The 17,301-nt window shown below is 38.3% G+C and overlaps 2 protein-coding genes across 4 annotated transcripts in view; one reads left to right on the plus strand and one right to left on the minus strand.

Moving 5' to 3' along the window:
* Positions 1-227: 227 nt before the first annotated feature.
* The window catches only part of MCM9 (minichromosome maintenance 9 homologous recombination repair factor), a 47,303-nt gene continuing 30,229 nt past the window's right edge, over positions 228-17,301 (minus strand). The window contains exons 7-12 of one of the 3 annotated variants that reach the window (XM_027634299.1): positions 14,265-14,439; positions 12,079-12,281; positions 10,886-11,089; positions 9,389-9,471; positions 4,763-4,908; positions 228-2,581 (exon numbers count right to left, since the gene is read on the minus strand). In XM_027634299.1, coding sequence (XP_027490100.1) covers positions 1,051-2,581; positions 4,763-4,908; positions 9,389-9,471; positions 10,886-11,089; positions 12,079-12,281; positions 14,265-14,439 — 2,342 coding nt within the window. In that variant the 3' untranslated portion in view covers positions 228-1,050. Of the gene's footprint in view, positions 2,582-4,762; positions 4,909-8,285; positions 8,416-9,388; positions 9,472-10,885; positions 11,090-12,078; positions 12,282-14,264; positions 14,440-17,301 lie in introns of those variants that run through there. The other 2 variants (XM_027634300.1, XR_003526165.1) reach the window with 2 other exon arrangements.
* ASF1A (anti-silencing function 1A histone chaperone) overlaps positions 16,345-17,301 on the plus strand; it is a 12,660-nt gene continuing 11,703 nt past the window's right edge. The window contains exon 1 of the mRNA XM_027634221.1: positions 16,345-16,361. Within this exon, the coding sequence (XP_027490022.1) occupies positions 16,345-16,361 (17 nt within the window). The remainder of the gene's footprint in view (positions 16,362-17,301) is intronic.

The following is a 17,301-nucleotide window of genomic DNA, read 5'->3' on the forward strand; positions in this document are numbered from 1 at the left end:
CAAAATAGAGAAGAAACATACGAGTCAAGTCACTAAAAGAAAATTAAGACTTACTTTTCCCTGTAAACATGTAATGGATTAATAGATTAATTTCCCATTAGACAAATGACATAGCATGCTACAGAAGATGAACTGCATACCAGATGCAGTAAAACTCTAATCACAATTAAAATAGCCAAGTAATCATTATCTGAATCAGAACCAAGCTGCACTAGGGAAGCTCTTCACCATGGTGCTATGTTTGAAGTGTAGTTTATGTGCCAGGGCTTACTGACTGCATTAAAGTTACCCTGGTTACTGAGGACTCCCATTCAATCACCTGAAATTTGTTGTCTCTGCAGTGGAGAACTGTTTGTTTATTACAGAGTTGGGTTTTGATAAAATGACTCAGAATACAAACACAGATATCTGAACCAGTGTATTTAAAATTGAAATTAAAAAACAGAAACAAAAATCTCTCATTCCATGTCTTCAACATTAGACATGTGACAAGGAGCACAGTAACCAAAGATGCAGCAAAATTGTCATGATCATGATAATATGGAAATACTTACCATAGCATGATGATAAATGACAATACTGGTAACTATGTTGAGACAAATAGTTGAACAAAATATAATTACATAGCTTTAGCATCATCATTTTTCTAAAGCAGCATAGTCATTTGGAAGGACAATCTGAATCGTGTAATTCTAACTGTTACATGAAATAAAGGATAAAGTCAATCAAGCCTGCTCTTCTGCAAGATCATTCACTCTGAACACATGAACATAACCATACAAATATTCAGGTTTCATCAGGTCAATCAGAACAGTCAACTAGGATAAACAGTCTTGGGAAGAGTTTGGAAAACTAAAAGCCACATCAGGCCTGCAGTACACATGGTCCTTAGCTGATGTAAAGTATGGGGCCCTTAAAGAAAGTATGTTCATTGTTGTCAACTCAGGTCCAGGATGAATCTATGAAATAGTTTGAAAACCATGGATATAATTGATAAGAGGGTGAAGATTCAGAAGAACTGCATGTTAAGTAATCAGGAAGATATACATGTTACGAGCTTGGATTTTTCCTAACCTCTTCATCCCAATCAAAATCTAATGTAGCATCATCTAGCTCTGCTATTGAGAAGAGAGATTTCTGTGTTATCACACTGGCTTTACCAGCATTTCCCAACACAAAACTCTTCCTTCTGCTAGGATTGCTCATGTGCACCTTCAGTGATGTACTGTGGCTTTCCTTGTTAGTGTCAGTCCTAATGGCAGGTGAGGTTTCTGATTTTGACTCAGGACGTGACACAAAGGAGAAAGTTGACAGCTTGGCTAATGTGCTGGAGCGTACCTTCCCTGTGCTTGGGCCACCAAGTTTCTCCTCTCCTTCCCTTTTCTTCTCAGGGGGTGGAGGTGACGCAGTATCAAAACTGACATCAGAGAATATTTTTGCACTTCCTCTGATTTCTTTCCCTAAGGCCTGACTCTCCTGCTCTTCTTTCCCTTTATCATCAATTGATCGTTTTTCCAAACTACACTTTCCTAAGCGAGTCAATGTCATCTTGCCTTCCTCAGGGGGGCAGCATGTTTCTGGCACCTGCTCTCCCTGGAGCTGCTCCCCTGGCTTAAAAATAGTTTCACTGTGAAAAAGAGAAACTTCTTCATTTTTCTTCTCTGAAGAATGATCAAGTTTTGTCCTTGGTCTGAAAGAAAATTTAGCCAGTTTAGCAGTTGGGGGACTTTCACTGTCGAGGATTTCTGGCTCATGGGAACTTACATTTGTTTCCTTCACTACTTGACCTTTACTTCGTTTTCTCAGGGAAATTGTTGCACTTTTTGCTGCTACAGATATACTGTTCTCTTCTTCCCCTAGCACAGAATCTGCATCACTTGAAAGATTTGACAGGCCAGAGGCAGGTAATACTGAATGAAGAGCCTTTGCCTCAGGGTCCTGTGTACTTGTAAAGAATCCACGTGATTTCTCCGTGTGCAGCCTCTGCCACCTTTTAGAAGCATGTTGTGTAATAACTGAATCCTGCACACTAGCACTTGGTGATGCTGGGTCTGGAATATGAGCTTCTGAAGAAGAACAGTTGTGTTCTTCAGTCCTTTTCCTGCTTAACTTGGAAACTTTGTCCTGTTTCAAAGGAGCATGCAGATCCACAGCTGCTAGTGACTCTCGTATTCCATTTCCCTTTGTAGGTATTGAAGCAGATCTTTCTTCAGAACAGGATGTTTTACACGGGGTTTTTGAAGCCAAGTTATTTGGAGATATCTTGGGCACTGGAGACTTCTTCTGAGAAGTTTCTTCAGCATCAATGCTGCGCTCTTCCAGGCTGTCAAACCATGCCAGGCTGTTGGTATTTTTGTTATTACCACGTGCTTGGTTGCACAAGGTTTCTGGATGAATATCCCTGTCACAGCTGCCTTCAGGCAAAGGCGGCTGTGACTCAGAGTTATCCTCTTGTTGCTTTGAAGGTTCTGACTGAGACCTTTGCTTTGACTGTCCAAACACATCCCCGTTCAAGCATCTTGTGGTAGCACTGAAATTGGTCTCTTCAGGTTGCAGCTGAGATGAATTTTCCATTTGCAATCTATAAAGTGAAAAAAAAAAAAAAGGGTCATAGTAAATTATTTTTCTTTCTTTTTCTTTCTTCATTGCATTATTGATACTTAATAGGTATGACTGGTGGAAAGCTACAAATAACGTAGGCCACAAAGGTATAATGCTAAGTTTCACATACAGTTACAAAAGCTGGTGTCGCATTCTGTGATCTTTCAGCACCTTTGACAGTAATTGGTAGAATTTACTGTCCCTAATTGATAGATGGACAGAGGAAGCAACCACCTAAACTGCATTTCCTTGGTAAACCAAACAGAAAAAAATAAAAACTAAACAAACAGCTTTGCACTACTTACAACTGTTGCTAAAGTCCCTCAGGATTTTACATATTCTGTAAATCTATCTTCTAGAACAGGAACCTAATTCAATTTTATCCTGAACCAGACAAAGCCTCAAACGAGTTATTGGAATGGAAAATCTAAGTATTACTTGGAACAGTGGTTGTTGTTGGATTTCTCTCATAATCACTATGTACACAACATGTCAAAAACTCCATATGATAGAGTGAAAGCATCTCAGATCACTTATAACACTTAATTATGACTGTCTGTGGCTATCAATATTCTCATGGCCCTCCAAAACAACAGAGGTGCTAGAATGAGAGTTCCCTCCAATCTCATTATAGCTGATATTCTGTCTATTGTACTTAAACATTAATTTCCAAGGCAGAGAGTACTCTGTTTTTTGCTAAATAGTGATACAAACCGTGAGTGAAACGCAGCCACAGTCCATCCCAAAAGTAAATACATTTGTCTAAGAGACATGATACTTATGCATTATAAACAGTTTCTTTGCTATATGAGACAAGACATTACATTGACGAGTATGTTTTAGAGTAATTATCATAACTGTTTACTAACATGTTTATTCTTAAATTTTTTATGGGATATAGACTATGACTCATCAAGAAGGGATGAGAGATATGCTTGTTTTATTGAAATATAGCTTAGGGGGAATGCATGGAACAAGTCTTCCAGTACAGAATAGGTTGTTTTAAAGAGGACATTAATTTAGTATTCCCTAAGTTGCTTAAGGAACAGAAGAAGAAATCAGCTTAATTTGCAGCATAGGGGATTCAATGAGATATTGGGAAAAACTTTATGAGCATTAGGTGGAGCAATCATGGAACAGACTATACAGTGGCAATGGAAAATTCTCATCATTAGAAGGGCTTCAGAACAGATAACATGAGCCCCTGCCAGGAAGGTCAAACGCAGACCTGATCCTGTCTTTGTATTTGATCTCCCATCCCATCCTACATTTCTATGATCCCTTGTGAACACCTCTGTTTTAAAACTAGTTTTTGTCTGTCTCTGGAATATATCCTACTTTCATCTGCTTTTGTTGACTCTGTGGTTATTTAACATATCATTACTATGACTTACAAAATAAGTCTCAAAAGTAGTTAAAAGAAAAGTGAATTCTCCCAGCTGTTTCCATTAAATTCAACAACGTTGTTCTTTTATCTTCCTTTAACAACAAGAAAGTACAAGCTTCTTTAGAGCCTAATCTCATTCCAGGTAACAAGTGTTATTTTTTTGTATTTTATTTCCTTCCAATCCTTGTGTTTTTCTCTCAGCCTCAGTACATTAATAGCTTTCTATTAAAAATGACAAATAGACTTTCCAAAGATTACTGCAGTGAGCTGAAAGCTAGAGATGAGACAGTAAAAATTCCAGCATGTTAAAAAAAGAAAAATCACCCGAAAGAACAGAATTTTGATCCGGGCTTACATTTTCCCTTAGCAGAAAGGGAAGTATCCTGACAAGCCCAACACAAAAGAAGGCTTAAAAAATCATGAAGCAGATCTGCTGCAAGCAACAAAAGGTTATATAAAATTATTTGCTCAGCTACAGAATCTGGCATTTGGTTCTAAGAAGCTCTACTGAAATTTATCTGAGCATAGTATTGGGATATGAGTTGAGAACTGATTAAAATGCTCTTAAAATATTTGTAAATTCCATAACCCAGAGATAGAAATGATTTTGTGATGATCTCAAAGCGCTACTTCAAAACAATCTCTCTGATTATCCATGTCCTCTAAAGAACAAGTCCCTTCCCAACACCAGACCCTATTTTTAGACTCTCTCCAAATATTATTGTGAAACAACTTCTTTTTCACTTCTGAATTAGTTTGTTGCTTTGTATAGACCTGTCAAGTCTTTGTAGCTCTTTGTGCAGAAGATCTTGCAGCTCCAGCCGCTCCAATATGAGTTCACACTGCGTTCGGTACTGCGCCATTGGATTTTCGGGAAATGAGGTGTGTAAGGCATTGATGCCTCCAAGAAGTGCACCCCCCTATGTCAACAAAGAGATTAGAAAAAAAAAAATAGTAGGAAACTACCTTTATTATTCAGCACCAAATTAACACAGTGGAGATCATTTTATCCAAAATTCTCCCCTAGATATTTTAAAGCTTAAGGTAAAAATATTTACTAATTGTATCCACATAAATAATCCCATTAGGTCTGCTCACATGGGCAAAGTTGCTCATACACATAAAGCAGTTACATGATCAAGCCTGCAGTTTACTCATCCTGGTTTATTTTTATTGATACTAAGAATGGGAAGTCCACCTAAGGCTTGAGAACATCATGACTGAAAATGAAAATGACAGTTATAAAAGTTTTCCAAATACCTGGTAAAAATTCTGCCCACATGAGGAACTTTTATAACAGATGTAGTTCTGACTACTAGAAGTTTTCATTAGCTTTGCCTAATTTCTTAAAGGGAAAGACTTGGGTATTAAGGTTTATCAACACAGGGTGACTTGTCCGGCAGAAATATTTCTGAGTAGCTCTTTAGGAGTAACTATTTGGGAGTAATCCCAGTGACTTGTAAGTGATTTTAACCTGGGACAATTTTACTGTGCCTTGTAAAAATTAAATAATTTTTATTTGGAACAGAGCATCTTGCACAGTGATTTGTTCCACAACAAATAATCTAGAATAACTCTGTAGTTAATTGCTCTTTGGGAAAAAAAACACCTCACACCACAAACCCTCTATTTTGCCACAAATTAGTGTTTACCACTCCTGTCTTCTATAAAACTCAGTACAAGTAATGAACAAGATATGTATCAAGTACCATGAGAACAATAGCACAAGTCAGTGGAGTCTCTAGATACAGAAATTGCTACATATGGCATCACATGTACCATACATTTTCAACTGTGGCAATTTATGGTTCTCCCCTTTTGAAATGTTTAAATTTTATATTAAAAAAACTACACTGAAAAACATAATTCTGTTGGCTAATTAAAGCCCTCTAACACTGCACACTACTAAAAATAAGGCCATTCATGCAACCTTTAATGCATCTCACTGAAGTTACCACTTGGGGTTGTTTTTTTGCATATCACTTCAGGCACATGATAGATCTGTTCCACGCAGAAGCACAAGTCTGTCATCTCTGCAGTATTTGCTTCAGGAACTGGAAAGTTCATAGGTAATGAGGTGGGGACTCAGTGTCTTGGTTAGAACAGTTAAAAGCAGTCAAGGAGAACCAGATTCCACATCTGACACTAAGTTCTAGTTCTTGTGACTCAGAAGGAGCCAGTTAAGAAAAGGTTTTGAAAGACAATAAATCTGTAAGTGGGATCCTGATGTGGTGTGTGCACAGAAGGAAATTGCAGAAAACAGAAAATATGCTCAAACACTCAAAGTGTTACTACTCTGAAACCCCAAACATCTCTCATGGGGTATGTTCCAGCAGACAATTTCTTCTCATTGTGCGTAATTCAGCCTCACATCATAGAACAGGAGTAGTACCATCCCATCACTTCACAAGGACTGTGTGAGGATACGTGAATTGGTATTTCTGAAATATTCAAGTACACTGGAAATGAATTCCACAGAAAAATGTGTGAAGAAATTGAGAATACTGCCTTTAGAACAGCAGGTAATAAAGAAAATATTGAGCAAAACATTAAAAAAGATAGCTTCTTTTGGCCTGAGTACTGTCAGCCTGTGAGCTAAAGATCCAGTGGAAAAAAAAGTAGATATACGGCCATGGGGTACAATAATGTCTTGTCCTCACTGACTTTTCAGTGCTGTACTCAGCCATTACAATGAGCTTCTTTTAAATAGTCTGGGTGTTTGTGTGTGAAATTCTAAGTGAATCTAAAATATCTGTGAGGTTTCATTCCTGTGCTGGTGCTCACGTCTCTGAGATATCTGCCCCTCTGAGATTCTGAGATATCATTTTGAGTAGAGGAAGGTAACCATATGACAAAATCAAATGCTGAGGGGAGAGGATCTAGAACAGAGAAAGTTAGCAGAAAGGAAGGGCATAAAATGCCCAGGAATGGGAAAATCCAATATAAAAAGGAATAAAAGGAGAGCGATTGTAAAGGGAATAAAACAAGGATGGAAACACGACCAAGAGAAGGAGGGAGACAGTATTAACAAGAGGAAATGAGACAAAGAAAAGATCAAGTGGGGGAATTGAAATATGTTGACAAAGTAGGAAGAGAAATATAAGGGTAAATTCAAGGACAAAATGAACAAAAACCCACAATGAACTAGGTTGGTGAAGAAAATTTTATAGTCTTCCTTCCCAAGAGGGCTCACAAGAAATATCTGAACAGTCACAGAACCGTAAACTTTAATTTTATACTGGCAAGAATATGACTTATTGTAGAAGTTCCAAAGACAGTGTTGAAGATGGAGTTTGCTGAGGTAAAAGGTGGCAGCCAGTCCTTCAAGAAGGATACTCGTATTTCCCCATTTACAGCCTCATTCTACAGACTGACAATTAGGCCGGAAACACAGGATGTATCTATACAAAATGTTGTGGGGGTTTTTTTCTAGAGAAGAAATCCATTTCCAAAAATAAACTTTTGCATACTACTTCTATCTTTTTTTACTAAAACAAAGAAATCTCTTCCACCGAAAAAGAAACAGTTCCAGTGAATCATTTATACTTTCCAGGAGGAAAGTAAAATTTGATCTTAAATAGCAGAGCACAAATTTGCAGATTCCTAGTAAAAATGAACATATTTGTCTACTTGCTCATAAGAAGTGAAGAGTGGAAAAAATACAGTGAGCACACCAACTACTCCCAGGTAGTCTTCTGCAGTCATAATTCAGGTAAATTTCTCACTGACTCTTACTAGACAGATGCTTGTTATGCAAACTGCAGCCCTTGAGGGCAGGGTTGTATAAAAATGAAAGAGTGAGCCATAGTTAAAACAATTCTTTTGCTTTTACTCATGCTGATGAGGTAGAGAGACACAGAGATGACATACTATTATATGCATACATTTCACTTTTTGATCTCTTACCAAAAACAAACAAAGAAAATTAGTATTTCAGAGTTCTTATATCCAAACCCATATTGCTTCGAAATCACTGTCCCATCAAATTCCCATCTAGTTAATTACAGGTTTAATTACAGTTAATGAACACTTATGTGATATCTTCCGCTATTTCAACAGCTTCACATTTTAACTTAGATGCAGTGCTGTCATTGAAAAGCTGAGCTATTCAAAACAGTGCAAGACAAATTGCAGCAGAGAGCTAAATAATCTTTTCCTACTTAATAAGGTCAGGCCCTGTAGTATTTTTGAGATAAATTCCATTTGCTACATTGTGCAGTAGATTATCTGTGGCACAAATTGCAAGTCTCTCAACCCTCACTGAAAGAACAAGGGAGATCACAAGGGCCTACCTGCCACATGTGACTTTGTGCATCTGTCCTGAAGAGCTTTCTCTCCAAAAAGGAACATATCTACTCCTGCAAAGGTCTTTCAGGTCCATTGAGCTAATGGGTGCTACATAAAACTTTGAATATATTCATATCAATCTATACAGAAACATAGGAAATGCCATTTTGGATCAGACCAGTCAGCTGTGCAGTGGAGTACACCATCTCTGACAGAGCCAAACCCAAATATTTCAGACATGCTAAAAAAGCTCCTATGCATAAAACTTTGGATAATCTGCTTATGGTAATTTTTTTCCTACTCCAAAGCATGAAGGTTTATTTCTCTTAAAAATATTCTATCTGAAGTAACAGCGTCTATATTATTTTCCACATTTCTAGTAAAAAAAAATCCCTTCTATCAGATTCACATTTCTTTTATTAATTCTAAATGTGCTGCCTTTTCAACATCCTAACAATGTTACAGTAAACTAAAATCTAGCTTTCCACATTTATTTAATGCCTTTTTACATGGAAGCATTACATAAATCCACACGATAACTGGAATGCACGATTTTCAGTCCAACCACGTTCAGAATTTGAAGGCTTCCCAGAGTAAAATTAGTCTTCTACAAGTTCTGAGTTTTACTATTACCACCAACATAGTTCAAAATGATTTAATGGCAAAATAAAGTGTAGGTCTTGGCAATTGTTCGGACTTGCTTAAAAAAATTATTAGGTTCTCTCATACCTAGTTAATTAGTGACTACATAACATCATGGAGAAAAAGCCCATCAGAGGCTATTAAACACGGAATTTATGGCTCAAAAGGTCTTTAAAATGTAGATTACCAAAACTCAATAGTATGCCAAAACTTCACTTAGACTGCGAAGTCTATAAAAAAAGGTATCAGGCCTTTATTGCTAATCCAGATTTTTCAGTATAATCTCTGTTTAAGGATTTTAACAATCCAGATGGACTAAAAAAGACTTGTCAAGGTCTCTGATGACCTTCTTTCCATGAGTCTATAAAACCCTTTCCAAAGAGACGAAGGGATCTGGCACACGTGTACATGAAAAACTGAATCCCTTCAATAGGGTATTGCAGCAATGGCAGTGTCTGCAAGAAACCTTACCTGCATAGAAGATTCCATCACTGACACCACAGTTACTGCATCTTCCAAAGTCACAGTATCCCTAAACATCAACCGGGCGTGAGCTATCAAGAATATCAAAAAGCGTTACCAAAGTCAAAACCAATTTTTCGTACTAGAAGGAACAAGATATTTCTTCAGATTTCTTCAGCTCTTCAAACACTTGGACACGGGCATAACTTAAACATAAATATGATAATTTTTGATTTTAGGGTCAATTTCAATGGAAATTGGAAGCCTTAGTTTTTCTAGTAAACAATGTGGTATGACTTTCAAATTACAGTTACACTGACAGTTCAAATAAACATGCTCAAAATTCTACAATTAGAAAATGTAAAGTTCAGATATCACAACAAAGAGTGTGATAAGAAACATCTCTATATAGGTACATGTCATCACCATAAAATGAAAAAATAAAATTTAGTTTTCATCACAGGTCAGAAAAAATTTGATTTCCTCTACACTGGTCTGTATTACAAATTTGGTATCATGTAAAATGCTTTCCTCTACAGCAGTTTAATTTTTTCTTCCTTCCCTTTCTTAAGTTAGCAAAACAAAAATAAATTTTCGTATATAGATATAATGCAAATAATTTACCACATGAAGCCTTTCTCCTGATTGGCCGTGGAAACACACTCAAGTCTTAGTCATCAAGAGAAAAGCAGATTAATTAATACTATCTACATAATAGTTTAAAAGAACAAAATATTACTAAAAGCTCCAATCACGTGAACTAATAAGAATGGAAGAAACACTGAATGTGAAAATTACATGTGAATCCCTAAAAGTTAGAAATGTCTTTCACTTAAATGGAGAATGTCTTTACCCAAAATGGAGAACAAGATATAAACATCTGATGCAGGAAGCACTACATTTCCATTTATAATTGTTAAACAAAATACAGTACATAATTTTAAATTCATCCCGAAAATATTTGATATGTCTTTTTTTTAAAATAAAATCATGTTAAGACAGAAACCTACTGCTTCCTTTGTTTTTGTTCTTATAAATGAAATATGATTTGAACTCAGCATTGGAAATGCTGAAGTTGTATAGCAAAATACAGACTTGATTACTGATACTTACAGAAACAAAAAACATGCTATGTTTATGCTATATTAATTTGGGGATAGAAATAAATATTTGACTCAAATGAAGCCAAGTAAATCCTGAGACTGCTTTTCATATAGGTACAAAATTTCTGAGATTTTTCTCTCAACTATTATTTCTTCCAGTGGTTTAGCTGTTTATTACGTGTGTGAGAATGTCAAAACTAAAAGTGGTTTTGATAATCTAAATGTAACACCTTTTCCCACATTGAAAATCTTCAACTCACAGTCTCTCAGATTAGAAAGATAAAACAATGCAATAATCACCTCTATAGAAAAGCTACTATTCTGCTTACTGGCTATAATTATACTCCTATTCATTTCATAAAGGTTAATTGTTAGCCTAAAAATAAAAATGCTGGGCCCTTACCCTCTGCAAGGCGTATCAAACTCTCCAATAAGCGGATGGTGGTCCGGGCAGCGTTCCTGCAGTCACTCTGACGCTGCATTTGATAGTAGCGTACAAGGATCAGGTTACTCTCATCAGACAATTTTGGCTGTATGGTTTTTATAAGGCAGAAGTAGGTTTTCATCTTTTCCATGCTCCAGAGCTTTTCTGATTTGCTTGGGCAACCTGCATCAGAACTGCCTTATCAGTAATTCTTTAACAACAGACATCAAGTTTCTTTCTAAGAATTTCTGTTAAATAGACAGGTGACTATAAAAGACACATTACTGTACTTTTGGGGCACACTGGCTGGTCTGTACACTGGTCCTCAAGAACTTGGTCAAATTCCAGAGCAGAATTTTACACCATCCAATCTCTCTCCTATCAAAATCCACAGTAAAGCCTCCAGTCATTTCAGCAGAACTGCTCAGTCAGCCTGACTGCCCACCAGATGGTATAGGCAGTACTAAGTGCTTTGGAATTCCTTAAAATGAAAAATCCTACATGAGTGTATGTACCTCCTCTGCCTGTTTTACCTACCTTGTAGGAACCAAAGGTTTCTGCCATATTTTGAACATTTTTTGTAGGGAAATACTTAAGAAAGAGAAGGAAGCTAGCTGAAGAAGTTTCCTCTAATCACTTCTTCCACAATGGGGATCAAATTCATGTTCCTAAAGTGGATGGTGGAAGGCACTGGTTAAAATTAAATCATATTGCCTTCCCTAAGTCTAGAGCACAAAGCTCCACATTGGGAACACCATTGTTCATTCTTTGGGCCCTGCAGCACATGCAGCTCTAATCTGTTCTGCCTGAATTAGGTTTTCCATTAACACAAGTACAATTGCATGGAGTTTAGAGTCTGCAGAGCACACAATGTAAAGGTGCAGGATGGAAACCATCCACTTACTGAGCAGCCTGGGCTGAAATCTCTTGATGATCACAGAGTAAAAGCATAGTGTTCTCAGCTCACCCCTCCTAATTAATTTCTATCTTAGTCCTACTTGAAAAACAACCATACAGCAGAAAATCACCATAACAAAAATGTATTCACTGATTAGTATGAAAGACTCAAGAATAACAAACCAAAAGGTAGGGAAATAAAAGAAACCAAGAAAAAACAAAACCAGAACCAACCAACCAAAAAACACCTTACAATTTAAAAAAACTACTCTTACCTTTATTTTGCAAGATGAAGGATGAAATGATGCGGTCCCATTCCTCATTCTTTGTATCCAGCAATACTAACACCAGGTCAAATCTGCTCAACAGGGGACTGCCAAGAGCTATGTTGACAGAGACAGACTCATTAGGGTCATAATGGCCTTTTGGGTTTGTTGCTGCCAGGATAGTTGTCCTTGTATTAAGCTTGCACACCAAGCTAGAGAAAAGAATGGTGAACATTATGGTTGAATTAAATTGGTTGGGAAAATTATTTCAAAGTGTTTATAAATTTTCATGGTTTTACACCATAAAGAGCATAAGAGCTAAACAATGTACACAATTACTGTATTAATTTTTATTATATGTACAGCTTTTCTCAGTAGGAGAGTAACAACTAGATAGACAGTGATCAGGCTACCAAAAGTAACTGACTAATATTGCCACAAGTAATCGCTATATACAGCTATATTAAGGAATATCTCTATTCCTAAATAGTGAAAACCAACATTACTTTTCAGATAATAAAATAAAATGTAACATACACATATGTTTTATTCCTACGTGTAAACATTAATATGAACCCAAGCAAACAATGATGGCAGCCATTTTCCTCTTTTAACCATGATGCCCTAGCATGTGCTTGTAGATGTGAAGCAAGGTTATTTTTTATTCTAGTAGTCCAAATGCACTCTTTTTGATTAAGGCAGCAGTAGGAGCATTCTAACTTTGGTTTGTCTCTGAGCTATTTCTAGTCAGCTCCTAAGTGCAGCCTCATGTCCAAAGTTCTTCTGTAACTGAGAGGAAGGACCACAGAGCTTCCACTGGCTCACACCCAACAGGAAAAAACACTTATCTCCCATGCACTAAAATAAGACCTAAATTAACAAGGTGCTTAATCTATCTGTGCTAAGTTACTACTCAAAAACCCCTCATTATATGTAGTCCTTAGAAGTGAGCAACTGAGGCTACATGTGCAAGTTAGTAAACAGTGTTTGGGGCCTACAAAACACAACTGACCGCAACAAGGAACCTAGCTAAAATATGTCACTGCCTTACTAAGGAGACAGGATCAGACTGATTCCAAATATTTGTGCCCAGCTGCATTATTACCAAAGGCTAGTAATCACCCAGGTGAGACTGACATCACTTGACTTCTGTCTGCCAAAGAGAGTGGAAACAGAATAAGGAAAGGACATGATCAGTTAGAGAAGCCAAGATGTGATAGGAGCAAGAGCTGAGCTGAACGCAATACGAAGAAATATAAAAAGGGTGATTCTGTTTGAGTAGCAGGAATTACAGCAATACCAGCCAGAAAATTATTTGGGCCTGGACAACAACTGAATATGACTGAGAGAATGAGATATGAGCTCAAAGATCCAAGTGGTGGGCAGGGGTGTGTGTGGGGGAATAGCAGATTTGAACATACAGTACTTTGAAAAAAGAGAGAGAGGAACTAAAAGTAAGCAGGAGTTTATGCCATGCCCAACACATAAAATTCAGCAGCCTGGAAGTCTCTTTATCTGTTTTTGTTGCCATGCAGTGTTACTGGGTTTGATAGGACAAGAGGACATAACCTCAAGCTATGCCAGGGAAGGATCAGGCTGGACATCAGGAAAAACTTCTTCACTGAAAGGGTAATCAAGAATTGGAATGGGCCACCCAGGGAGGTGGTGGAGCCACCACCCCTGGAAGTTTTCAAGCAATGACTGGACATGGCACTTAGTGCTATGATCTAGTTGATACTGTGGTGATCAGTCAAAGGTTGGATTCGATGATCTTAGAGGTCTTTTCCAACCTAACTGATTCTATGATTCTGTGATGTTGGTGAAATGAAGTCCCGCTTTCTGAGTTGCAACAAAAAAAAGTTACTAAGTTCCTCATTTCACATATGATTAGTATGACCACTTGCAGCAAAGGATAAGGAAAAGAACACCAAGTCTTCTTAGGAAAGTACCTGGCCTAAAGTGGCGGATTGAAAACTCAACGTGAAGAGGGTATGTCTTTATTCTGATCACTTGCAACCTCTGGTCCAGTGCACTGTCCTTGGAAATGCTGACTTGTCTAGTTTAAGAATACTGCTGAGAACTAAACTCTTAAGTACATCAAAGAAAATAGATATATTTAATTAGCATGACAAACCTTGTAAGTATAAGAGAAACATCCTATATTGTTTTATCACATATGTTAACATGCCACTTACCCTGCCTTTGCAACACTGATGGTTTGTTGCTCCATTGCCTCATGGATGCTGGTTCTGTCATGTTCTTTGATACTGTTGAACTCATCAATGCAACAAAGGCCTCCATCTGCAAGCACCAGTGCTCCAGCTTCCAAATTCCACTCCCCAAAGTCCTTCACAGCAGTCACTGTCAAGCCTGAAGAATCAATTACTTTAGTCAGTCTTTTCCTTAAAATGCAGGAATGCACTTGAGTGAAAGAAAGGGACCCAGCATACTGGCTTGTGCCATGGACAGAAGGCAGAGCAGCAGGGTAGCTCCACCACATACCTCTACCAAGAAATTCACTTTAGAGCTACTGGTAATCAATCCCACTAGTGTTGCGGCAGGTTAGCCTGGAGCTGTGGAGCAGATTCTGTTAAACTTGCCATGTTTGATTGTGACTTGTTTTAGGACTTCATTAAATGAACAAAAGAGATTAGGATATGAAGACTAGGTCTGCCAGATCATATTGAAAATTAGGGCAAATGCAAAGATTGCAAAATTATGCAATGGACCCATTCAGATCCTCTTCCTCCTCAACTACTAAAACAGACAAAATTTTGGAGCTGCAAAGCTTGGAAAAAGAAATATATTTCAATCTCACATAACACCTTGTCCCAGGAGGCAGAGTCAAATTCTTCCCTTAAACTAAGGTAGTTACATTTCTTTATGAGATTTTGGTTTCCTCTAAGCATTAAGTAAAAGTGAAAATCCAAAGATGCCCAAGGATGAAATGGCAGAAGAAAAATAAAAAAAAGTTTCCCAGTAAATCTACGCATGATACAACATCGTATGGATGGCAAGTCAAAAAGCCTGCACAACTGTGGAAACAGCCACACATTAGCAAGTACGTGCAGCTCCTTTCAATCCTTCTATTCCCTATTTCCCAGCTTCTTCTCTATCTTTAGCCCTCATTTTTCACTCCAGTGTTCTGCTCAAAATATCCTAGTAGTTGACAAGCTGCAACCAGCCTAAAATCTCCTGGAATTCTATGACAAAGCCTGCACAAGAATCCCGCTCCCCATCATTTGCTTCAGGGAAGAGAGGCTGCAGAGACCTAGTTGCTGCACAGCCCATCACCGTACCCATTTGTTCTCAAGTGGCCAGCAAAAGGTTACTGGAAATACATATGTTTCCTGAAACTGATAAGTACTTCAGCTTGTTGTAAGGAATCTCCTCCACTGTGTCCAATCTTTCTCAGTTTCTGGGACTCTGCACCAAATAACCCGAGCAGTCAATCATACAGCAGAATTATAGAAACACAAAATAACCACATCAGGAAGTACTAGAGCCTGGTTGTACATTTATTTCCATACAGAATCTTCACCTGTGGTAGGGGTACACAACTCACCCCCCCCTGAGCCCTGGGCACTCTCTGCTCTCTCCCCACAGTGGTGTGAGGGATGTCGCTGATGCTACAGTGCTGTGTCACTCCGCTTCTCCCTGTGCTCTGTGCATGGCAGCCATGAGATGGCCTCCCTCACAGGGCTCCTGCTGCCACACAAGATGGCCTCCTCTGCTGCACAACATGGCAATCTGGCTGCACAGGGAAGGTGCATTGTCTCACAGTTTATTATGTCACTCAAGCTCTTCTTGACAAAAGAGGAAGGGGATGGTCTCCTGACAGCACAGCTGTGTAGCAGGCCTGCTCCATTCCCTACACAGCCCCTCTGTGGGTGGCCTCTTCAGCAGCAGTGACACAGCTTCACAGCAGAACAGCCATGCAGACAGCCTGTCCCACCTGGGGCACCCAGCACCCCACCAGCAAACCCCCTTTTACTCAGGGGGCTCCCCAGCCAGCCAAGTGCTGCCACACTGCTTCCCAGCACACCACGTCAGCCAAGAGGTTGATGCCACGGGTGCTGGTCAGGGCAATGCGGGGGTCAGACTCATGAGCCTGCTAGCCCTGTGCAGCCCCAAGATGGGGGTGACACTGGCACTTGGGCTCCCATCAATATCCAGCCCCAACACAACCAGTACAGAAAAAGGAAAAAACAAAACCAAAAACATAACAAAAAGAAAGAGCTGAAACCACCCCAACCCACAAGGGCCTCACGGCACATGGGGGAGCTCCACAAGTAAAAAGGTTTGGTCTGTAAGCGAATCACTACTTTCATTCTTATTAAGGGATGTTGAAATCATGCACCTTCCTGTTTGATTAGATTAGTTGTGTGTGTTTTGACAGTAAAATTGCTTGTTCTGGGAGGTGTTGAGAACAATTTAATCACGAATGCTGGACTGAGAGTAGTTTTTCACTCTTTCCAAGCAGCCAGCACTGCAGTTGCTGTTTATACAGTACTTCACAGTGCACACTCTTAGCGTATTAAAAATGCACCTAGAATTCTTTTAAACACTTGTGAATCTTCCTTTTTATAAGTAAAGTTAAATAAAACCTTAAAATGAACTCATTTCAAGCAGCTTTTTGTCTTGTTCAGATACAGTGCTTCTTTAACTTCTTGCCTGAAGTAGATTGATAAAAGATTATGTTTTGTTCATGTTCTACCCGTGGTTTTAATTTAGTTATGATATTTTGCTCTACTATTCTTCCAACCTCCATTTTCAGCTTAGGGCATTTTCCAAGGTGAATACGGTCTTATATTGTTTACAACTTGCAGAGGATGAACATTTTGAAAGGAAATTAATTTCTTCTTCAGTTCATATAAACCTTTATGGTTCACAACTTTAAATATAAGATAATACACTGGCAAAAGGCCACATCTTCTGTATATGAACCTGAACCTTATAGTTCCTTTAATAACAACAAATGTGGTAGGCACAGTAAATACACTTCCATGAGCTACGTGCCAGCAATCGAAATAAATTCACATCTTAGGATTTAAAATTTTTTCTCTGTAAATAAAACTCTTGCAGGGTGATAGCTTCCGAACTGATCTTAGTTGTGACGATCTGACTAGTTGTGGAGATCCGACTAGTTATGTGGTAAGACCTTTCCTTGCCTGAGCTTGAATTTTCTTAATGCATACAGAAAAAAATTGCTATTGATAAGCCCTATGTCCT

The sequence above is a fragment of the Corapipo altera genome, unplaced genomic scaffold (genome assembly GCF_003945725.1).
Source record: "Corapipo altera isolate COAL_440 unplaced genomic scaffold, ASM394572v1 2b, whole genome shotgun sequence".
In the NCBI taxonomy this organism is placed as follows: domain Eukaryota; kingdom Metazoa; phylum Chordata; class Aves; order Passeriformes; family Pipridae; genus Corapipo; species Corapipo altera.